This window comes from Trematomus bernacchii, unplaced genomic scaffold, assembly GCF_902827165.1.
Source record: "Trematomus bernacchii unplaced genomic scaffold, fTreBer1.1, whole genome shotgun sequence".
NCBI classification, from domain to species: domain Eukaryota; kingdom Metazoa; phylum Chordata; class Actinopteri; order Perciformes; family Nototheniidae; genus Trematomus; species Trematomus bernacchii.
This window is the reverse complement of record NW_022988050.1, coordinates 1,334,537-1,354,835: the sequence shown is the minus strand read 5'-3', so window position 1 is coordinate 1,354,835 and position 20,299 is coordinate 1,334,537. Positions and strand designations below refer to the sequence as shown.

Here is a 20,299-nt window from a genome sequence, read left to right as displayed (position 1 = left end):
ACGAGTTTTAGTTCATCAAATGTATTGCATTTGCTTATGCTAATGTTGCTAAGTCGATGGGTAAAGTGTTTGCTAACATGTGAAATGTAATTGTTGGTACTTTACTTGACTTTTTCCTTATTTATACCTCAACTCCACTGCTGTTATTTGATGTTACTCTTAATGTATCAATATAACATGAGTTAACTGATCAATTAGGATGTTTAGCTTCTATATTTAGCTAACCAGCAGTAATTAACATTAGCATTAGTTTTCTGACAGAAACTTGTTTTGGTTGACTCCCACCGCTCTCATCGCTAGCTGTTTTCCCTAAAAACTGAAAGCATTTGATTTTTCCTGACACTGAAGATCCGACTGGAAAATGAGGCAACTAGCTGGTGTACAATGGAGGAATAAACAATTTACATATGGAAGAGGAAAATACCAAACGCAGAAAAAAAAACAGGTAAAGAAACACAACTCCAGTAGCCTGTTGTGCTAATTTTGCTAGCCGGTCGGATATGTTTGCTAACATAGCCTATAGAGAGGCGAAGTCCCTCCCTTTCCGGTGGAGCTCCATGGGACCTTATTTCGGAAAAATTATGTATTGAAGTCAATGGCGAGAGAAATATTAACTTTCGACCCAGTTTGAATTGTGCCACGAATTACACATATGATGTTTGTCAATTTAAAAGATAATTTTGCAAGTAAAAAAAAAACGTTTTGCCGTAAAACTGTGAAGTAAGACTTTTTTTGTGTGAAACCGCTCAATGAACTACATCTCTGGTCTTGCACAACAACACACGTCACCAAGATGGCCGTCACTACTGTCTTGCCAAACAAGGGATTGACTTCCCTCACTATCACCACAATGAAACACGTCCAGAAGAATGTCATGCAAAGCTCCCTGCCTACATTTATTCATAATTATCATTGTAAAATATGAGTTAACTGAAGAATTAGGATGCTTTTATATTAAAGGGGACCTATCATGCAAAATGCACTTTTGTACGTCTTTTATACATGAATATGTGTCCCCGGTGTTCCAGGGAACTCACCAAGTGTCAGAAAACACAACCCTCTCTATTTTCCTCCATACCCAAATCTCTAAAAAAGGGGCTGCAACGGATCTGATAAAAACTGATCCAGATTTGAACACTGTCCTGACGTCAGGACAGTGGCGCTACAGCTATTGGGCCAACTCCACCAATCAGGAGGAGACAGCCACGGCCATTGCCGTTCGAAAGCGCTGGAGACGCTGTAGTACATATGCCAGGCCTGTAAGTGGTGCTGTTCTCACTGAATCAGCCCTTGCAAAAACAGAGCAAAAAAATGTCAAATTGAGCAAAATGAGGCATGGCTAAAATGCATGATCTGTTTGGTATTTTGAAAAAAAAAAAGTATAAATATGCCTTATATAGGTATGGTCCTACACTATATTATTCAAATATAGCATGATAGGTCCACTTTAAGCTAAACAGCAGTACTTAACATTAGTGCCACCAAGATTAAAGAAATGAACACTTTAATGCATCAATTATGATTAAGAAATGTGACTTTCTGCCTAATTAGAACTTTTGCTTTTTAGTTCTGTTATCCTGATACTTTTGTGGGGTTATTTAACTTTTTGTAACACAGTATTTGTATACTGTATACTTGTTTTTATTTTATTGTATTGTTAAACGGCACACAAGAAATGAAATATCGGTAAAACTATAATATTTTAAATAAAAAACAACTAATCAGAGAATAGATTACAATTCTAATTCATAAAGGAAAAATAAAATGATGATCAGTTAATAGGATCAGTATTTATTATAATCAGATATCTGAGGTATTGCTATTTATACCCTAGTATAAACTCAGAATAACCTTAGCTAGTAGTCTGGTCATATCATCTTGAAGGTGATAACTGATTATGAGTTTATAGCTTTTTCCCACTGCCCTAAAAGTGGCAACAAAAATCTGTTTTTTATAGGTTTAACATAAAAAACAACACAATCCTTATGTATTAAAATGATTGTACTGATAGAGAACTAAAATATGTGGTACCCCTTAAACTTAACATGCTGCTTTTGTGCTGACACCCCTCATCCTTATCTCTCAAAAACATATATACATCATTTTATGAGCTTCTCCTGATTGCTCTTGGGATTATAAACAATTGCAGGAAGGTGGGGCATCAGAAGGGGAAAAAATGGGGATGTGCGTAGGTCTTTTATGAATCATCCTCAGAATGGCTTATAAGTGTCCATCATCAGAGAGTGTGAGCTGTGAGTGACACAGGACAGGTAAAGACATCATTTGTATTCAGTATGTCGGGCACAGAAAACAAGGCTGAGATTTTCACAATAACTGAGATGGTGGAACCTGCAGCTGAAAGGGAAACCAAGAGGACGAGTATGTTCGAGCAGTATGTGCAGCCGTGCCTGGCCGAGCTGTACGGGACGACCCTGTTTGTGTTTGTGGGGTGTGCGTCTGTGATGGGGAACATTGGTCAATTCGGGGTCCTGCAGCCTGCGATGGCTCATGGTCTGGCACTGGCTGTGCTCATCATGCTGTTTGGGAAAATTAGGTAAAGATATTGTGTTTTCTAAAGCGGACTGATCATTTATTGTCTTTAAAAAATCTTGTGTAGAGACAACATAAATTGACTTATTGATTTGAGATAATAATACCTTTTTTATGATTTTCTGTCACATATTGACAAAGTAAGGATGATGACAAAAAAGTTACTTAATATTGCAAATTGTTGAACCAGTAAGTGCGATTTTTCACTTAATATCTGGTCATTTTAACTCATTAAGTTACATTTTTGTGTTGGTTTCTCAGCAGACTGATTATTTATTGTCTTTTAAATGTCAACTTTAATTAACATGATGGTTAATTTGCTTTAAAATGTCAGTAAATAATACGTTTTATAAAGTTGGTTATCTGTCACTCACTGACAAAGTTGTGTACAAATAAACCCTGCAGCTGTTATTACAAGCTGTTATACAACTGATAGATAAGGGTCATTATTTTTCATCTCAATTAACTGATTTAAAGATAATTTGCCTTAACATGTAGTCCACAGATAATATTAAGTAGATTACTTACGATTTTTATGATTTGTCACACACTGACACATTTCTATAAATAGATAGATTATTATTCATAAGTATAATTTTGATTTAAAAAATGACCTTGAATTGCCTTTGTGTGCTAGATAAGGGTCATTGTTATCAGTTCATAACGTTATTCCAGAGATAACAGAGTAACGTTTATTGTGTTTTTGCAGCGGCGGGCACTTTAACCCTGCGGTGTCTGTGAGTGTGTACCTGTGTGGAGGGATGAAGCTCGCCCTGCTGCTGCCGTACATCCTCGCCCAGATGTTAGGAGGCCTACTGGGGGCGGCTTTAACCAGGGTGAGGAACACTATGGAAGCCCAATTCTGCCCAAAAAAAGTTTGTTGTAATGAAAATAGAAATACTCAAGGTAAGCAACAAAGTTGACTTACCTACTGCAGTCAAAAGCATTTAACATATTTAGTAAAATATCCAAGATAATAAGCAAGTATTCCGTCATTTTAACTTATTAAATTGCATTATTGACGTAATATCTCTTAAGATTATATTTTAAAATAATTATATGATTTTATATTGCATAATTTTTAACCAGTAAGTCAGATTTTTGACGTAGTATCTCAATTAGGACAAAGTAGGTTCACAATGTATTAAAATATTAGATGAATTAATAGTTTCTCATGATTTTAACTAAGTAACGTGAAAGTATGTAATCAAATCTCAAAATATTGACCTAGTATTTCAAGATTTCGTCCTAAAATATCATAATTTTGACGAAATAAGTTACATTTTTTACTTAAAATCTTCCAATTTTGACTTACTAAGCTAAACGTTTTGATGTATCTTATAATGATAATTATGGCATTTTATGACAAAAAAAACACACGAAACAACTGATATCCTTAGCATCCTTTAATCCTGGTCTTGATTTTGTGCTATCCTTAATAGCTTAGAATAAAAACAAAAGGGAAAAATAGATGAAAACTATTCTCTTCATTCAATTGTATGATGGATAATTGTATCATGCAGGGATATTATATATGAATTTGTTCTTCTTTCAGGGCGTATTTCCTGATAACATTTATAATGCTTCCTTCGGAGGATCCTTTCTCGTGGGCCCGACCGCAGATCTGGGTAAAATCACTCTGGCCGAGGTGATAATGACGTTGTTCCTCACGTTGGCGGTCTGCATGGGGGCCGTCAACAAGAAGACCAGCTCCCCAGTGGCTGCGTTCTGCATCGGCCTCACTGTGAGCGCAAACATATTAGCGGGGTAAGATCATCCACAATCCTGCACAACATTATCTATCCACAGATCACAACCAGAGGAAAGGGGGAATTACTGTATGTTGAATGCTGAGGCCATGACAGACAAAAATACATTTAATTAGCTGTCCAGTTAGATTTTCTGCAAGTTTAATTATGGAGGAAAAAACGCTCAAATTTCCAAGATTACATTTGTACATTTCCAAGACATCTGCTGAGATTGATGCAGTAAATTTAAGACCATGTACAAGAAAAAAACTTGGATTTTCACGATTAAAGTCACATAATAAAATGAAAAGAACTTGAAAAATAGTGGTCTTTTTGTTCATCGAATCACATTCCTTTACTTGGTTGGATCAACCTCAACAAACTCATACATTTAACATTTTAATCTTAAATAATATCCATGTTTAATATATATCTTTATTCTTCCTAAATGCTCCAATCTACCATGATGAGATTCTGGTGGAGTAATAATAGACCTGCCTTCAGTCGGCCTAACCATACATTTAAAAACGTCTAGAAATATTTGAATCAGCATTAAAAAACATATCTGTTATTTAAAATACCGAACATAAACTCCCCCTTATAAATAATATACAGAAGGCATGAATACCGTGTCCTTAAAGTCACCTGCAGCCGTAAACATGTATTTATTATTATTATCAGTTATAAAAGGGAAGCCAAGGTTCGTTATTGACTCTTTTTATTACCTTGAAAGGTCTGTTTAATATTTAACCCTCTATGGCATGCTGTTGCCCTCAGGCAGCAAACCACTTTTTTTGACCTCACACTGGCCCTCGAAATATTTTTATTTTTTTTAAATATACACAATGTCACCTGACATGCTGGTGTCCAATAAAATGAGGGAATTATATGGGTGTGGCATTTTGTCTGGGGGTGGAGCAGCCAGTCCTTTCTGCAAGCAAAGCTGCAGGGGACTCAGGGCCACCACTTGGTAAGATACATTTCACTTTTTAACATGTTAGAAATGCACACAACTTAAAATAAAAAATACATTCATGTGCATGAATACGTAAAGAAGTATATTTGATTGTTTAAAGACTTATTATGTATTTATTAATTAGCTAAAACTATGTGCTTTTGTTCGTTGCCTCAGGCCAACACTGTGCCACTTGGACCACTTTTTTCCAGGCAACATCATGCAAGTGTGCTCAGCTGTAAAATGATAAACCTAGTCAATGTTTTTACTTTACCATCGACTGATATTTACAGGAAATGGACACCAACACATGTTATGGGCAGAAGGGACACGATCAGGCTGTTAGGGCTATTCCGTCTGACAGTGAGGACAGTGAAGGTCAAGATAGGGTTAGGCACACAGACACACACACATAGACACACACACATAGACACATAGACACATAGACACACACACACACACACACACACACACACACACACACACACACACACACACACACACACACACACACACACACACACACACACACACACACACACACACACACACACACACACACACACACACACATACACAAAGACATATACACACAGACACACACACACACGCACATACACAGACACACACAGACATGCACAGACACACACACACACACAGACACACGCACATACACACACAGACAGACAAACACACACACACATATACACACACACACACACACACAGAAAACCTTTTGAATTCATATAGAGTTGTTTTTTCTATTTCTTCTGAATTGTAGAAATCCTTGGTGTTTCAATACCCTGATAGCACCCTGGTTGAGGGGTGTGGGGGGGTCACATTTTATAATTGATATAATATCAGGGACCCCTAAGCTCCGAAAACACATGGTGAAACATTTTTTTCCTCCCAAAATAAAAAGTCATGCCATAGAGGGTTAATCCAATCCTAACACAAACTCTCCAGGGAAACGGGTGGTAAATATTTTTATTCTGCAGCTAAACTCTGTGAAGAACTCTATTAAACCACATTGCATTATTTTTGTATTTGAGTTGCCACTGATACTTCTAAATGTTAAAGGTCACCTATTATGCCAAATCCTCTTCTTCATGTCTCTTCTACATCAACATGTGTCCCCTCTTCTTCATGTCTCTTCTACATCAACATGTGTCCCCTCTTCTTCATGTCTCTTCTACATCAACATGTGTCCCCTCTTCTTCATGTCTCTTCTACATCAACATGTGTCCCCTCTTCTTCATGTCTCTTCTACATCAACATGTGTCCCCTCTTCTTCATGTCTCTTCTACATCAACATGTGTCCCCTCTTCTTCATGTCTCTTCTACATTAACATGTGTCCCCTCTTCTTCATGTCTCTTCTACATCAACATGTGTCCCCTCTTCTTCATGTCTCTTCTACATCAACATGTGTCCCCTCTTCTTCATGTCTCTTCTTCATCAACATGTGTCCCCTCTTCTTCATGTCTCTTCTACATCAACATGTGTCCCCTCTTCTTCATGTCTCTTCTACATCAACATGTGTCCCCTCTTCTTCATGTCTCTTCTACATCAACATGTGTCCCCTCTTCTTCATGTCTCTTCTACATCAACATGTGTCCCCTCTTGTTCATGTCTCTTCTACATCAACATGTGTCCCCTCTTCTTCATGTCTCTTCTACATCAACATGTGTCCCCTCTTCTTCATGTCTCTTCTACATCAACATGTGTCCCCTCTTCTTCATGTCTCTTCTTCATCAACATGTGTCCCCTCTTCTTCATGTCTCTTCTACATCAACATGTGTCCCCTCTTCTTCATGTCTCTTCTACATCAACATGTGTCCCCTCTTCTTCATGTCTCTTCTACATCAACATGTGTCCCCTCTTCTTCATGTCTCTTCTTCATCAACATGTGTCCCCTCTTCTTCATGTCTCTTCTACATCAACATGTGGAAAGAGACTCTGAAAGTTTCAGGAAAAAAGATTCTCTCTCTTTTTGTCCTGATCCATTTATATGAAAACCTGTCTGAAAATGAGCTGATGTTGACCACTTTATGATGTCATAACGATGTTTTGTCTTGTGTAACCATTAGCCAATCACCAACCAAGGTAACCCCCCCCCCCCCCCACCTTATCCCCTGAATCTCCTCCTAGAGCACCATTGTGTTCTTTGTAACCAAATCTCTCTCAGAGGGGCGTGGGGAGGGGCTCCTTATTTTCATCTAAAGTAACAGACAGAGAATCAGCACTTTGGAAACAGGGCTGAAACAGAGGGGATTATGGGTAATGCTGCAATGATCTGTTTGGTGTTTGGAGCCAAACACTTCAGAGACATGTTTTGTACATATCTGAGACCTATAATATATTGATGAAAAACAGTATAATAGGGGACCTTTAAGCATACTGTTGAGCTATATTGTCTGTTGTTTCAGTGGCCAGCTGTCTGGAGCCTGCATGAACCCGGTCCGAGCCTTCGGTCCTGCAGCGGTTGCAGGCCAGTGGGGCTTTCACTGGATCTTCTGGGCAGGACCCTTATGTGGAGCGCTGATCACCGTCGTCTTAGTCAGGTTTGTATAGCCAACAAATACTACTGCAACTGTTTGTTTGATTAAAAAGTGACTACAAAGATACTCAAATTGCCCACAAAAAAACACTTAAATAACAACAAGATGACTGCAATTGTTGTACCATTTTCAGTCTTGGTGTCTTTTACATGTCTGTGCCCATCGTTAATCTATGTTCACCCAAAAATGTCCAGCCAAATGAGACCTGGGCAAGCACCTGCATAAAAAAACTGTCTGGTTAAAAGACATAGTGTTGTTTAAAATGACAATGTTTGTTTGTTATATAACTAACGTACGTGCGTTTAGTAGGTATATTACCCAACTAAACGACATTAAAATAGGTCAATATTGACTTCTGGTTTCACATAAACATGAAATGCTTCTTGGTAAACTTCCCGAGTTTGTTTGACATATCTATCCTCCCCATAATCCATTTTTATATCGGACATTTACGTTACAAACTAACTATGATGCTTCCCTTACAGGAGGTTTAAGTAAAGAAACAGTACATGATATCCGTCTGGTACAGTAGTTTGATATTGTTACTATTCAACAGGGTCTTAATATATTTTACTTAAAGGTGTCCTGTGGAGTTTTTGGCCACTAGAGGGGCTACAGAGCTATGTTTGTACATGAGAGTGTGACATTTTGGCGGCACATTGGTTAACATCCTGCTTTTCCAGTGATCCACTCGCATTTAAAACAAGTGTAGCAATGTGCCAACAAGGGCACAACTCAATGTGGCACCTTTAATAATTATAGTTTAAAATCAAGCAGTATTTCACATGTGTTTGACAGTGGGGGGTATTTTCTCACACTATATCCATTCAGGTTAATGTGAAATGCAAATTACACCATTTTTGTTGAGTTAAATATAAATAGTGACGTCTTATGTTCCATGTATATGCTTCACGTGATGCTGAAAGGTCATAGTATCTTGTTCAGATAGACAGGAGTATATAGATAAGAGGCTGGATTAAACCTGACAGCCCCATTGTTGAATTCGATTACATAATACACTTAGTAAGGAGTTTATAACAGTAGCACCATCCCTCCTTTTCCACTGGACTTCAGTCTCACCTAACACAGAGACAAAAACGGGCCTCCTGTAGATCCACAGAGCTTTACTACAGTCTGACCTTCTAAACCTACTCACCTTTAAAATGTAGTCAAGCTTTAACTAACTTTTAAATATGCATTTTAACCCTGGACGGATGATGAGACGATGGGCACAGACATGTACTGTAAAAGACACTAGACTGAAGACTGAAATTGGTGCAACAATTGCAGTCATTTTGTGGTTATGTTAGTATCTTTGTAGACACTTTTTTATATTATTATATTATTGCCTTTCTGTATTTGCACAAATGATGTCCGCCGGATAACTTGCAACCGTGCAGTCACACATTTCTGCAGGTAGTAGAGATCAAAATGAAGGTCGTGGGTAAAAAGGGGATAATTTATGGCACTGGTAACCTCTTTTCTTTTTTTTGTTTGTTGATTTGCTTCAGTTTAAGGGCATTTAAAGTCTCTTTGTTGGCAACTCGTATCATTTTGTGGTTGTTTTAAGTCATTTTGTGGGTATTTTTTCAATAATTTCTGAGTTTTTTATATTTTGGCTTTCTGCCTAATTGTCACTGCACAGATGTTGTCACCTCATTGTCTTTGCAATCAAGCAAGATGCCGTCACACATTTTTGTAGTTTTGTAGTTGAGATCAAAATGAAGGCCACGTTTGTAGATGTGGTCCGAGCAAGAGGGCCACAAGGGGGAATAGGTAGTGGGAAAGCCCCCATAGACACACTTCACATCCTGTTTCTTTAGTTGTGTGTGTCTTTTTGGTTGTTTTTGCATGATTATGTAGTAGTTTTGCTTCCTTCTGTGGACATTTGCAGTCCTTTCATGATCATTTTGTGGGAATTTTTGCCATTGGTAATCATATTGTACCTTTGTGTAAGTCTCTGTGGAGTTGTTTTGCATTTTGTTATAGTCATTTTGCATCTTATAGTGGTTTGGTGTGTTTTTTTATGGCCTTTCTTCTCTGCCAGATCGGCCATTCAGTAAATGATCCATGTTCATAACAAAATAGTAAATAATTCTCAGTGTTGTTGTGAATGACCAATAATTGCTTGTATCACTCTTTTGCAGGTTGCTGCTTGGTGACCAGGTGACCCGAGTTTGGTTGAAGTAAAAGTGTAATTTATTGAAGAGGAAGACAAAGGACATTCTGGCCAACCTTATTAACATCTTATTTAAACTTGGACTTTCACACACAATTAATAATTTGATTTGTAATATATTTAAATTTGTCAGTAAAATGTGTGCAAATATATTCGTCCTTGAACCGGCCATAACGGTTGGCTCTGACTGAAAGACATCTTTGTATTTCAAGATTCAATAAAGTGTTTGATGATGTGATTGTGATCCGATAGCTTGTCCTCACTCAGACTTCACAGGCGCGATGAAAACTGGAAAACGTCCCGGGATATTTGATAATAAACTCCATACAATTTCATACGAATGATCACACTTTCTGTTACCTATTAACAGTCTTCTGGACTCAGGTTTGGGTCAGAGTCCTCCATGGAAAACCATGCGTGATTACTGAAAATACAGTAGGCCTACAAGGACAGTAGACTGTAATAAATCTAGATTATAATCATTAACTGGTGCCCTCAGATCAACTGAATCACATTAGAATAAAAAGCTTTTAAAAATCAATACATTTCAAAACTTATGATAAAGATGTATCATTTACATTTTGCATACCATGCACACCCTTGTATCTATTTGTAGGTGCAGGGATGTAACAATCACATATAGAAACGGCAAAGGTTTCATTAAAAAAAGCATGAAAAAGCAATAAACACAAACATATGAGTATGTACATTAAAGGTGGGGTAGGTAAGTTTGAGAAACCGGCTCGAGATACACTTTTTGTTATATTCCATGGAATGCTCTTAACATCCCGATAGCAATGAATATCTTAAGTGCTTTGACAAAAAATCCATTAAAAAATGTCATCTGTGGAAGCCGTAATAAAATAACTGGATGGCCTACCTGCCTGTCAGCCTTCCATCTGTGCACAAACTTATCTCGTGCCCTCATTGGTCATGTGCGCGTTCGTGTGTGTTGGAGGAGGGGCTCTGTAAGGAAGTGGCAGATTTTTTCCGGTTGTGTATTTTCAAATTCTAGCGCACTCGAGCTGGTTTCTCCAAAATGACCTACCCCACCTTTACGGACCGTCCACACAGCAGCGTTAAAAAAATCTTGAAACGCTTCTGCCCATTCACTTTGAATGGGGTGACGTCACTTTCCCTCACTTTTCGCCGAACTGCATTGTGGGCAGGCGAGCGGAGATTTTCAGGATTTTCAGGATTCAAAGTTGAACAATGTTCAACTTTTGAGGCTGAGGTGGAAGCGTCAGCCAATCAAATCCTGTGTACGCAAATCTGACAGTTCAAGCTCTAGCCAATCAAACGGCGTGTAAGCTGGGAGTGACATACCGCAGTTCATTTCCTCATATTCCAAAAAATGGAGGAGAAATTAGCGGTAGGGAATCACCCGGTGCTTTATGACCAGTCCCTATTTACCTACCGGGATATAAACCGGAGGAGCCAGGCATGGAGGGAGGTGGCAGAGACAGTGGTATGTTTTCGCCTGTTTGGGGAGTTTATATCCAGTTTACTTCAAACTCTTTTGCTTCGTATGTCGGGGGCGGGAGATTCATGTGATTGGTTGTTGGTGCCTTGCTCGCAAAAAATCCCCAAGCTTCAGATACGCCCACCTCCAAGATTTTTTTAACGCTGCTGTGTGGACGGTCCGTTAATGTTACTTCATGTTAAGGCGAATACAAATGACAAGGCTAAGGCTGTAATGCTAACTAACGTGCATGCTACTCGCTAGGTAGCTAACTTGATCCAGCCACTCCTGGTCCTTTCATCAGACGGGAAGCGAAAGAACGAGCAAGACCCATTGCTGGTATGATTACAATCTGGTACTAAGCACACAGGCATCTTGTTAAAGTTATCTTATCTTAGCTATCTCTTATAAGGCTCTGTAAGGAAGTGGCAGATTTTTTCCGGTTGTGTATTTTCAAATTCTAGCGCACTCTAGCTGGTTTCTCCAAAATTACCTACCCCACCTTTAAAGGACAAACTAACATAACATAACAGGCACTACACTACAGGCCTGCAGGATGTTTAACACTATTTTGACCAATTATTTACCCTTTTTTGGTGTCACTGGTGGAAAAAGTATTTGGATATTTAACTTAATTAAAAGTAACATACCAATTACACTCCGTTGTACGTAGAAGTCATGCATTTAAAAGCCTAGATAAGTAAAAGCACATAAGCTTTAACAGCAGAAATATACTTAACTATCAAAAGTACCACGTCTTCTAAGCAACCCAGTATCACGGCAAGACGTGAACATGTGACGATCTACCATGCTGGGAGACGTGAATATGTCACGGTTTCGTCCCTTCAAACGTGACAGTTACACGGTATTGTTAACATGGCCCAACCAGTGGAGAAATACCCGGAAGTGCCGAGCAAATGGTCTACCGCGCCTATTGGTCGGTTTTTATTGTCAAAATGAGATGTTTTTAATTTATTTTTTAATCGTCACACTTGATTTCGCCGATTTTCTTGTTGCCCTAGCTGGTCGACACCTCTTTTAGCAGAAACAAAGGCTACATTAATGTATTAAATCGATGTTAATCCATGTGTGTGGATCATAGACTGGTGTGGATGTGGAATTAACGGACGTGACGTTGTGCGATTGCGTTGCCAGGCAACGCAATTTACAAACTCTTCAACTACAACCCTAATTATATTTTAAAACATTTTAGAAGGCCTCACGAAATACTTTAATGTAAATTAAAATGTAAATGTGAAGGGATGTGTGTAATGTGGTGATTGACATTATTCACCCACGGATCTATGGGTTGGGGTTATTGTTCCGCACGGACATTTTAGTGAACCGGACTTACTGTTGATGTGAAATCCGAAAACATTTTTTTAAATAAAATAATACTTTATTCCGAGTTTGCTTACTTTTCTGTTTGGAGGTCATCACATAACGGCATTGTAATACACGGTTCGGCTGCATTAAATATGACATATCTGCCGTAGTTCTGTATTTATAGAGCCCTGATGAGAAGACTTCTGGACAAACAGGAAGCACTGCCGCCAAAACTGAAAACGTGACGTGGATCATAAATATATCAGCAATTAAACAACATCTTACATTTCTTTTCACACAATACGTCTCCTTGCAGTATCAATACTAATTCGGCTGACTTTTATATTTGATCCAATTGGTAGATAGGCTGTATTTACACCATAACGGTGCACAGCTGATAGAAAGGCACATCTAGTGGTTAAAGCACGTTATTGAATTGTATTATTTTATTATTTTTCACAAAAATGAAACCATCAATAGCAGAAACAGTATTAACTGTAAAACACCCAAAAAAAAAGATCATTAGTGGTTTTGTTTTATATATATTTTAAGGATAATAATAGCAATGTAACACTGTCTATGACACTTACTGTCACAGTTCTGCTCCATCATTCACCAGTAGTTTTCCATTCACCTGTCTCACCTGTTAACCACACCCACGTTTTTGCTCACTCTCTTTCTCTTCTGCACCCATTAGCTTTACTGCCAGTATTTAAACCCTCACCAGACACACACCCATTGCCAGATCGTACTTTGTCTTCATGCTAGTCTTTCACGCGTTTGTCACCAGATTGCCCACCCGGTTCCGACCCTGCCTGTCCCTGACCTGCCTGCTCTGCCTGTTCCCTGATCCTGCCTGTCCCTGGACTATCCTGCCTTGCCTGCTGTCTGACCCTGCCTGTACCTACGTTGACCGCCTCGCCTGCTCCCTGACCCTCTGCCCGGCCCTGACTCACCTTCTGCCCGCTGTCCTCTGGTTCGTCGGCCTGCACATCATCCGGCTGATACTGTTCTGCTGGTATTCCTCTGCTCTGGTAGTATTACCAATAAAGTACATTACCAATACTCCTTGGTTTCTCGAGTGCTGCATTTGGGTCCTTCATAAGATCGTGACAGAACGATCTGGCCAGAACATGGACCCAGCGCACTCCTCTTCACCTAAAGACCGTTTCGAGAGAGTTGAGGACGCTCTCCAGAGGCAGGGAGCCTCGATAGCCTCCCTGGCCACCGAGGCTCATCATGCTAACTCTACACACGACCAGACTCTAACCTATTTAGCTGCGCAGCTACAGCAGCTAACGGCTACTGTGCAGCAGCTAGCGGCGGCAGTAGGGGCTGCTCCAGCGCCTCTTCCCATGCCGCCGGCACCCGCTTCTGCATTCTCTCTCCGATGGGATTTACCCCAGAGCCTCGGGTGGGAACTCCGGAGCGTTACGCCGGGGAACCGGAGGGCTGCAGCCCGTTTCTTACTAACTGTTCTATCCTGTTCGCGCTGCAGCCACACACTTTCGCTTCTGAAGCAGCTCGTGTGGCGTTCACGGTCAATCATCTGACTGGGAAAGCCCGACTGTGGGGCACAGCTGAATGGGAGCGGCAGACACCCGCCTGCTCTTCTTTCCCCGCTTTTTTCCGCGGAGCTGCGCAAGGTGTTTGGACCCGTGTCTGTGGGTCCAGACGCTGCAGGAGGATTACTGAGCCTGAGCCAGGGTAATGGATCTGTGGTGGATTATGCTATTGGGTTTCGCACCAAGGGCCGCCTCAGCAACTGGAATTCTGAAGCCCAGTGTGACGCCTATCTGCGTGGCTTGGCGGCTTACATTAAAGATGAGCTGGTGTCTTTTGATCTGCCCAACTCACTGGATGGGCTGATTGAGCTGACTTCCCGCATGGATCGGCGCATCCAGACACGGAGACGGGAGCGACGATCGGAGGGAGTTCAACATGCATGGGCGCCCCGACATCCGGGTTCGACTGGGACTCCTCCCCTCACTCCAGAGCCGCAACCAGGGGGTGATGAGCCCATGCAGGTGGGTCGCACCAGCCTCACCTTGGAGGAACGTGAACATCGCAGACGAGGTAACCTATGTCTCTACTGCGGCCGGGCCGGCCATTTTGTTTCTCGCTGCCCGGTAAAAGGCAAGGCTCAGCAGTAATGGGGAACATACTGGTGAGCCAAACCCCTGGATTTGTTCCCGCTCAGAGACCATTGAGCCACGCCAGGTTGCTATTACCGGATAGCTCTCAGGCTCTTGCAGTTTTTATTGACTCTGGTTCGGACGCGAGTATTATGGACGAAGAGCTTATGCTGCAGTTGGGAATAGACCGGGTTCCCTTATCTCGCCCAGTTCCAGCCAGCGCCTTAGACGGTCACCTGCTGGGGACAGTGACTCATCAGACTGTACCTGTTCACATGCTCCTGTCCGGGAACCATCACGAAACTATTCAGTTTCATGTTCTCCGGTCTCCACATATCCCGCTTATCCTGGGTTACCCATGGCTCCGCCGCCACAACCCTAACATTGACTGGGAGACGGGAGCCATTTTGGGGTGGAGCCCCTCTTGTCATCAGATCTGTCTGAAACAGGCTGCCGCGCCTCAGCGTTCGGTGAACCCCAGCCAAGTTCCGGATGTTACAGGGGTTCCACCGGAATATCTGGACTTTAAGGAAGTATTCAGCAAGACGAGGGCTACTTCCCTACCACCACACACCGGCCTTACGACTGTGCCATCGACCTACATCCCGGTACCAGCCCTCCCAGGGGTCGATTGTACTCCCTGTCTGCTCCGGAAAGAGTTTCCATGGAGACGTACATCAATAACTCTCTGGCGGCTGGGATTATTCGCCCTTCCTCATCACCCGCTGGAGCGGGGTTCTTCTTTGTGGAGAAGAAGGACAAGACCCTAAGGCCCTGTATCGACTTTCGGGGTCTTAATGACATTACTGTAAAAAATCGATACCCACTGCCTCTTATCTCCTCTGCATTCGAGTTGCTGCAGGGAGCAACCATATTCACCAAGCTGGACTTGCGTAACGCGTACCACTTGGTACGTATTCGCGAGGGGGATGAGTGGAAGACCGCCTTCAACACTGCCTCGGGGCACTACGAGTATCTGGTGATGCCTTTTGGACTTACCAACGCCCCTGCAGTATTCCAGGCGTTGGTAAATGACGTGCTCCGTGACATGTTGGACCGACACGTATTTATTTACTTGGATGACATCCTGATATTTTCCAAGACTCTGAAGGAACACGTGCACCACGTCCAGGCGGTTCTCAAGAGGTTGCTGGAGAACTCACTGTTTGTTAAAACGGAGAAGTGTGAGTTTCACACATCCTCTGTCTCTTTTCTGGGATACATCGTGGGACAGGGGAGCATTGAGATGGATCCCTCCAAGGTCGATGCAGTCACTTCCTGGCCGGTTCCAGACTCCCGGAAGCGGCTACAACAGTTCCTCGGGTTCGCCAACTTCTACCGGAGGTTCATTCGTGGATACAGCACCTTGGCCGTTCCACTCACAGCCCTGACCTCCTCTAAGGTTATGTTCCAGTGGTCCTCCTCGGCTGAGGAGGCGTTCCAGAACCTTAAGGCCAGGTTTACCTCCGCCCCCATCCTCCGAGTACCCGATCCTGAAAGACAATTTGTTTTGGAGGTGGATGCTTCTGATATGGGGGTGGGGGCCATCCTGTCTCAGCGAGCAACAGACAGCCAAAAACTCCATCCCTGTGCTTTCTTTTCGAGGCGTTTGACACCAGCGGAAAGAAACTATGATGTTGGAAACCGGGAGCTGCTAGCAGTGAAGTTGGCTCTGGAGGAGTGGCGTCACTGGCTCGAGGGGACCAGTCAACCTTTCCTGGTGTGGACCGACCACAAGAATTTGGAATACATCCGGTCGGCCCGCAGACTGAATTCCCGACAGGCTAGATGGGCCCTATTTTTCACTCGGTTCAATTTCTCCCTCTCCTACCGCCCTGGTTCTCGGAACATTAAGGCTGACGCTCTGTCTCGTCAGTTTGGGGAGGGAGGTAACATTCCCAGAGGCTCAGACCACCATCCTTCCGACTCCTCAGCTCGTCGCCCGCCCTTACCTGGGAAGTGGAGGAGAGGGTCAAGGCCGCCCTGGATGACCAGCCGGGACCCAGTGCCTGTCCTCCGAACCGCCTGTTCGTTCCGCAGATGTTGAGGTCTGATGTTATCCAGTGGGCCCACAACTCCAGACTCACCTGCCATCCTGGTATCCAACGTACCCGGGAGGTAGTCCAGCAAAGGTTCTGGTGGGCAACACTTAAGGAGGACACCAGGGAATTTGTTAATGCCTGCCCTGTGTGCAATCAACACAAGTCTTCTCACCAAGCTCCTGCTGGTCTCCTACAACCTCTGCCTATCCCTCATCGCCCCTGGGTCCCACATTTCTCTGGACTTTGTTACTGGTCTGCCACCGTCCAACGGGCACACTGCCATTTTGACGGTGGTAGACCGGTTCAGTAAGATGGCTCATTTTGTGCCGATACCCAAGCTCCCCTCAGCTAAAGAGACGGTGGAGCTGGTCCTGCTCCATGTGTTCCGGCTCCATGGGCTTACCTACCGATGTGGTTTCCGATCGTGGTCCCCAATTTACCTCGGTGTTCTGGAGGGAATTCTGCACGCTCATTGGGGCCACGGTCAGTCTGTCTTCCGGTTTCCATCCTCAGTCCAACGGTCAGACCGAAAGGAAGAACCAGGAGATGGAGACGGCTTTACGTTGTATAGTCTCCAAGCACCCAGCGGCCTGGGCTAAACAACTGCTCTGGGTCGAGTACGCCCACAACACTTTGATCAGTTCGGCCACCAAGCTGTCCCCATTTCAGTGTGCATACGGGTTCCAACCCCCTCTGTTTCCGGCCCTGGAGAGGGAGGTTACCTGTCCGTCCGTTCAGGCTTTCATTCGTCGCTGTCGCCAGACCTGGAATCAAGCCCGGATAACTCTTGTTCGTTCGGGCCAACCGGTACGCCTCCTCTGCCAACCGCCGACGTTCCAAGGCACCCGTCTACCAGGTGGGCCAAAAGGTATGGCTGTCCACCCAGGATATTCCTTTACGGGTGGAGTCGAAAAAAGCTTGCACCGAGGTTCATTGGACCATTTGAGATTATAAGGATAATCAATCCCGCAGCAGTAAGGCTAAGACTGCCTCGGACTCTGCGGGTCCATCCCACCTTTCATGTTTCCAGGATCAAACCTGTCCGAGAGAGTGCACTGGTTCCTGCGGTCCCTCCTCCACCACCCCCCCGGATGATTGACGGCGGACCTACGTACACTTTCCATCGACTGCTTCGTTCCCGTCGCAGAGGGAGAGGAGTCCAGTACCTGGTAGACTGGGAGGGTTACGGCCCTGAGGAGAGGTCTTGGGTTCCAGCTCGTCATGTGTTGGACCCCCGGCTCATCAGAGAGTTCCATCAGCGCAATCCCGAGCAACCTTCTAAGGCCATCACATCGACGGGCAGAGACACTAGGAGAGTCTCTCCACATACTGTCAGCTCTTCCGAGGAGGACAGTGAGGGGCCTGCTTCTGATGAGGACGCCGATTCCCACAGGGGGCAGGAGAAGGAGGCCGAAAGAACTTTTTCAGATGAGTACTAACCCCACCTCCCACCCTCCTCTGTAGATTAGTGTTTAGGGACGTCAGGAGCCGTCCATTAAGGGGGGGGGTTCTGTCACAGTTCTGCTCCATCATTCACCAGTAGTTTTCCATTCACCTGTCTCACCTGTTAACCACACCCACGTTTTGCTCACTCTCTTTCTCTTCTGCACCCATTAGCTTTACTGCCAGTATTTAAACCCTCACCAGACACACACCCATTGCCAGATCGTACTTTGTCTTCATGCTAGTCTTTCACGCGTTTGTCACCAGATTGCCCACCCGGTTCCGACCCTGCCTGTCCCTGACCTGCCTGCTCTGCCTGTTCCCTGATCCTGCCTGTCCCTGGACTATCCTGCCTTGCCTGCTGTCTGACCCTGCCTGTACCTACGTTGACCGCCTCGCCTGCTCCCTGACCCTCTGCCCGGCCCTGACTCACCTTCTGCCCGCTGTCCTCTGGTTCGTCGGCCTGCACATCATCCGGCTGATACTGTTCTGCTGGTATTCCTCTGCTCTGGTAGTATTACCAATAAAGTACATTACCAATACTCCTTGGTTTCTCGAGTGCTGCATTTGGGTCCTTCATAAGATCGTGACACTTACTGTATAACACTGATTTGAAAAACATACAGAAAAAACAAATTCACTGCCCTTAATAAAGTATTTAAATATACATTTCAGGTGTGCTGTTTTGTTTAGATCATTGACATCTGGAGCTCTTTTAATGTCCTTTTTGATTATTGTTACACCAGGTCTTGTCAAAACCTTGTCAAAATATCCATTACTAAACAAAACAGCAATTCTACTCCACTACAATTCAGAGGTTAACCTGGTATTTTTACTCCACTACATTTATTTTAGTTACTTTGCAGATTCTGATTAATGATGTGAAATATAAACAACCCTTAAATCAGGCTTTAGTTACACCTGAGTAAAATTCAGGGAAAGGTGATTGTCAAGTGCCAACAATCAGGAGAGATATTTGATAGTTGCTGCTTGAGAAGACTAAACATTTATCTGCAGATCCCTATAAAGTATATTCATTACTCGTTATTCTCTACTAATAGTTAATTAAAGACTGTATATAATGGCTATTTTGCATATCCCTTTCAAGATTTCAAGATTTTCTAAGGTTCATTGACATATCATATACACAACTAATTCAATAACGTGCTTTAACCACTAGGCGGTGCACACAAGGTACACACAGCCATAATAACTTTGTATTATTAATGTAGGACACTTGTGTATGTATAACATCTGAAGATGTGTAGTTTTATTCATGTTTTCACATAATTGTACAGGATATTGCTATATTATTTCACATGTTTTACTTATAATATCTGATTTGTAAAACATCACAGACAGAAAGGTATATCCGTCATTTAACAGTAAGCTATTGAAATTCTGAATCCATAGATGTGTCTCCCATCACCCAAATCCCCTGACTATTCTCTCAACTCAGTATTTACATTCTTATATTCAAAGAAAATCAGTAATATCTTTAAAAACGACAAGTCCTTTTATATCAGCTGTGCACCGTTATGGTGTATAACGTATTTTTTTCTTCGGATTTCACATCAACAGTAAGTCCGGTTAACTAAAATGTCCGTGCAGAACAATACCCCCAACCCATAGATCCGTGGGTGAATAATGTCAATCACCACATTACACACATCCCTTCACATTTACATTTTAATTTACATTAAAGTATTTCGTGAGGCCTTCTAAAATGTTTTAAAATATAATTAGGGTTTAGTTGAAGAGTTTGTAAATTGCGTTGCCTGGCAACGCAATCGCACAACGTCACGTCAGTTAATTCCACATCCACACCAGTCTATGATCCACACACATGGATTAACATCGATTTAATACATTAATATAGCCTTTGTTTCTGCTAAAAGAG

General features: G+C 42.6%; 1 protein-coding gene across 1 annotated transcript; it reads left to right on the top strand.

The window, feature by feature from the left end:
• The first annotated feature begins 2,256 nt into the window (after positions 1 to 2,256).
• Positions 2,257 to 10,277, top strand: aqp8a.1 (aquaporin 8a, tandem duplicate 1). Its single transcript, XM_034119875.1, has 5 exons — positions 2,257 to 2,554; positions 3,260 to 3,386; positions 4,106 to 4,317; positions 7,681 to 7,815; positions 9,960 to 10,277. The coding sequence occupies exons 1-5, from the start codon at positions 2,295 to 2,297 to the stop codon at positions 10,000 to 10,002; spliced, it is 777 nt and encodes a 258-aa protein (XP_033975766.1). The 5' UTR covers positions 2,257 to 2,294; the 3' UTR covers positions 10,003 to 10,277.
• The last annotated feature ends 10,022 nt before the right edge of the window (positions 10,278 to 20,299 follow it).

Excerpts from the sequence above, each read along its gene's own strand:
- aqp8a.1 (XM_034119875.1), top strand. The coding sequence starts at position 2,295 with ATGTCGGGCACAGAAAACAAGGCTGAGATTTTCACAATAACTGAGATG. Across the intron at positions 2,555-3,259 it reads ATGCTGTTTGGGAAAATTAG|CGGCGGGCACTTTAACCCTG; the intron begins GTAAAGATATTG and ends GTGTTTTTGCAG. Across the intron at positions 3,387-4,105 it reads TGGGGGCGGCTTTAACCAGG|GGCGTATTTCCTGATAACAT; the intron begins GTGAGGAACACT and ends TTCTTCTTTCAG.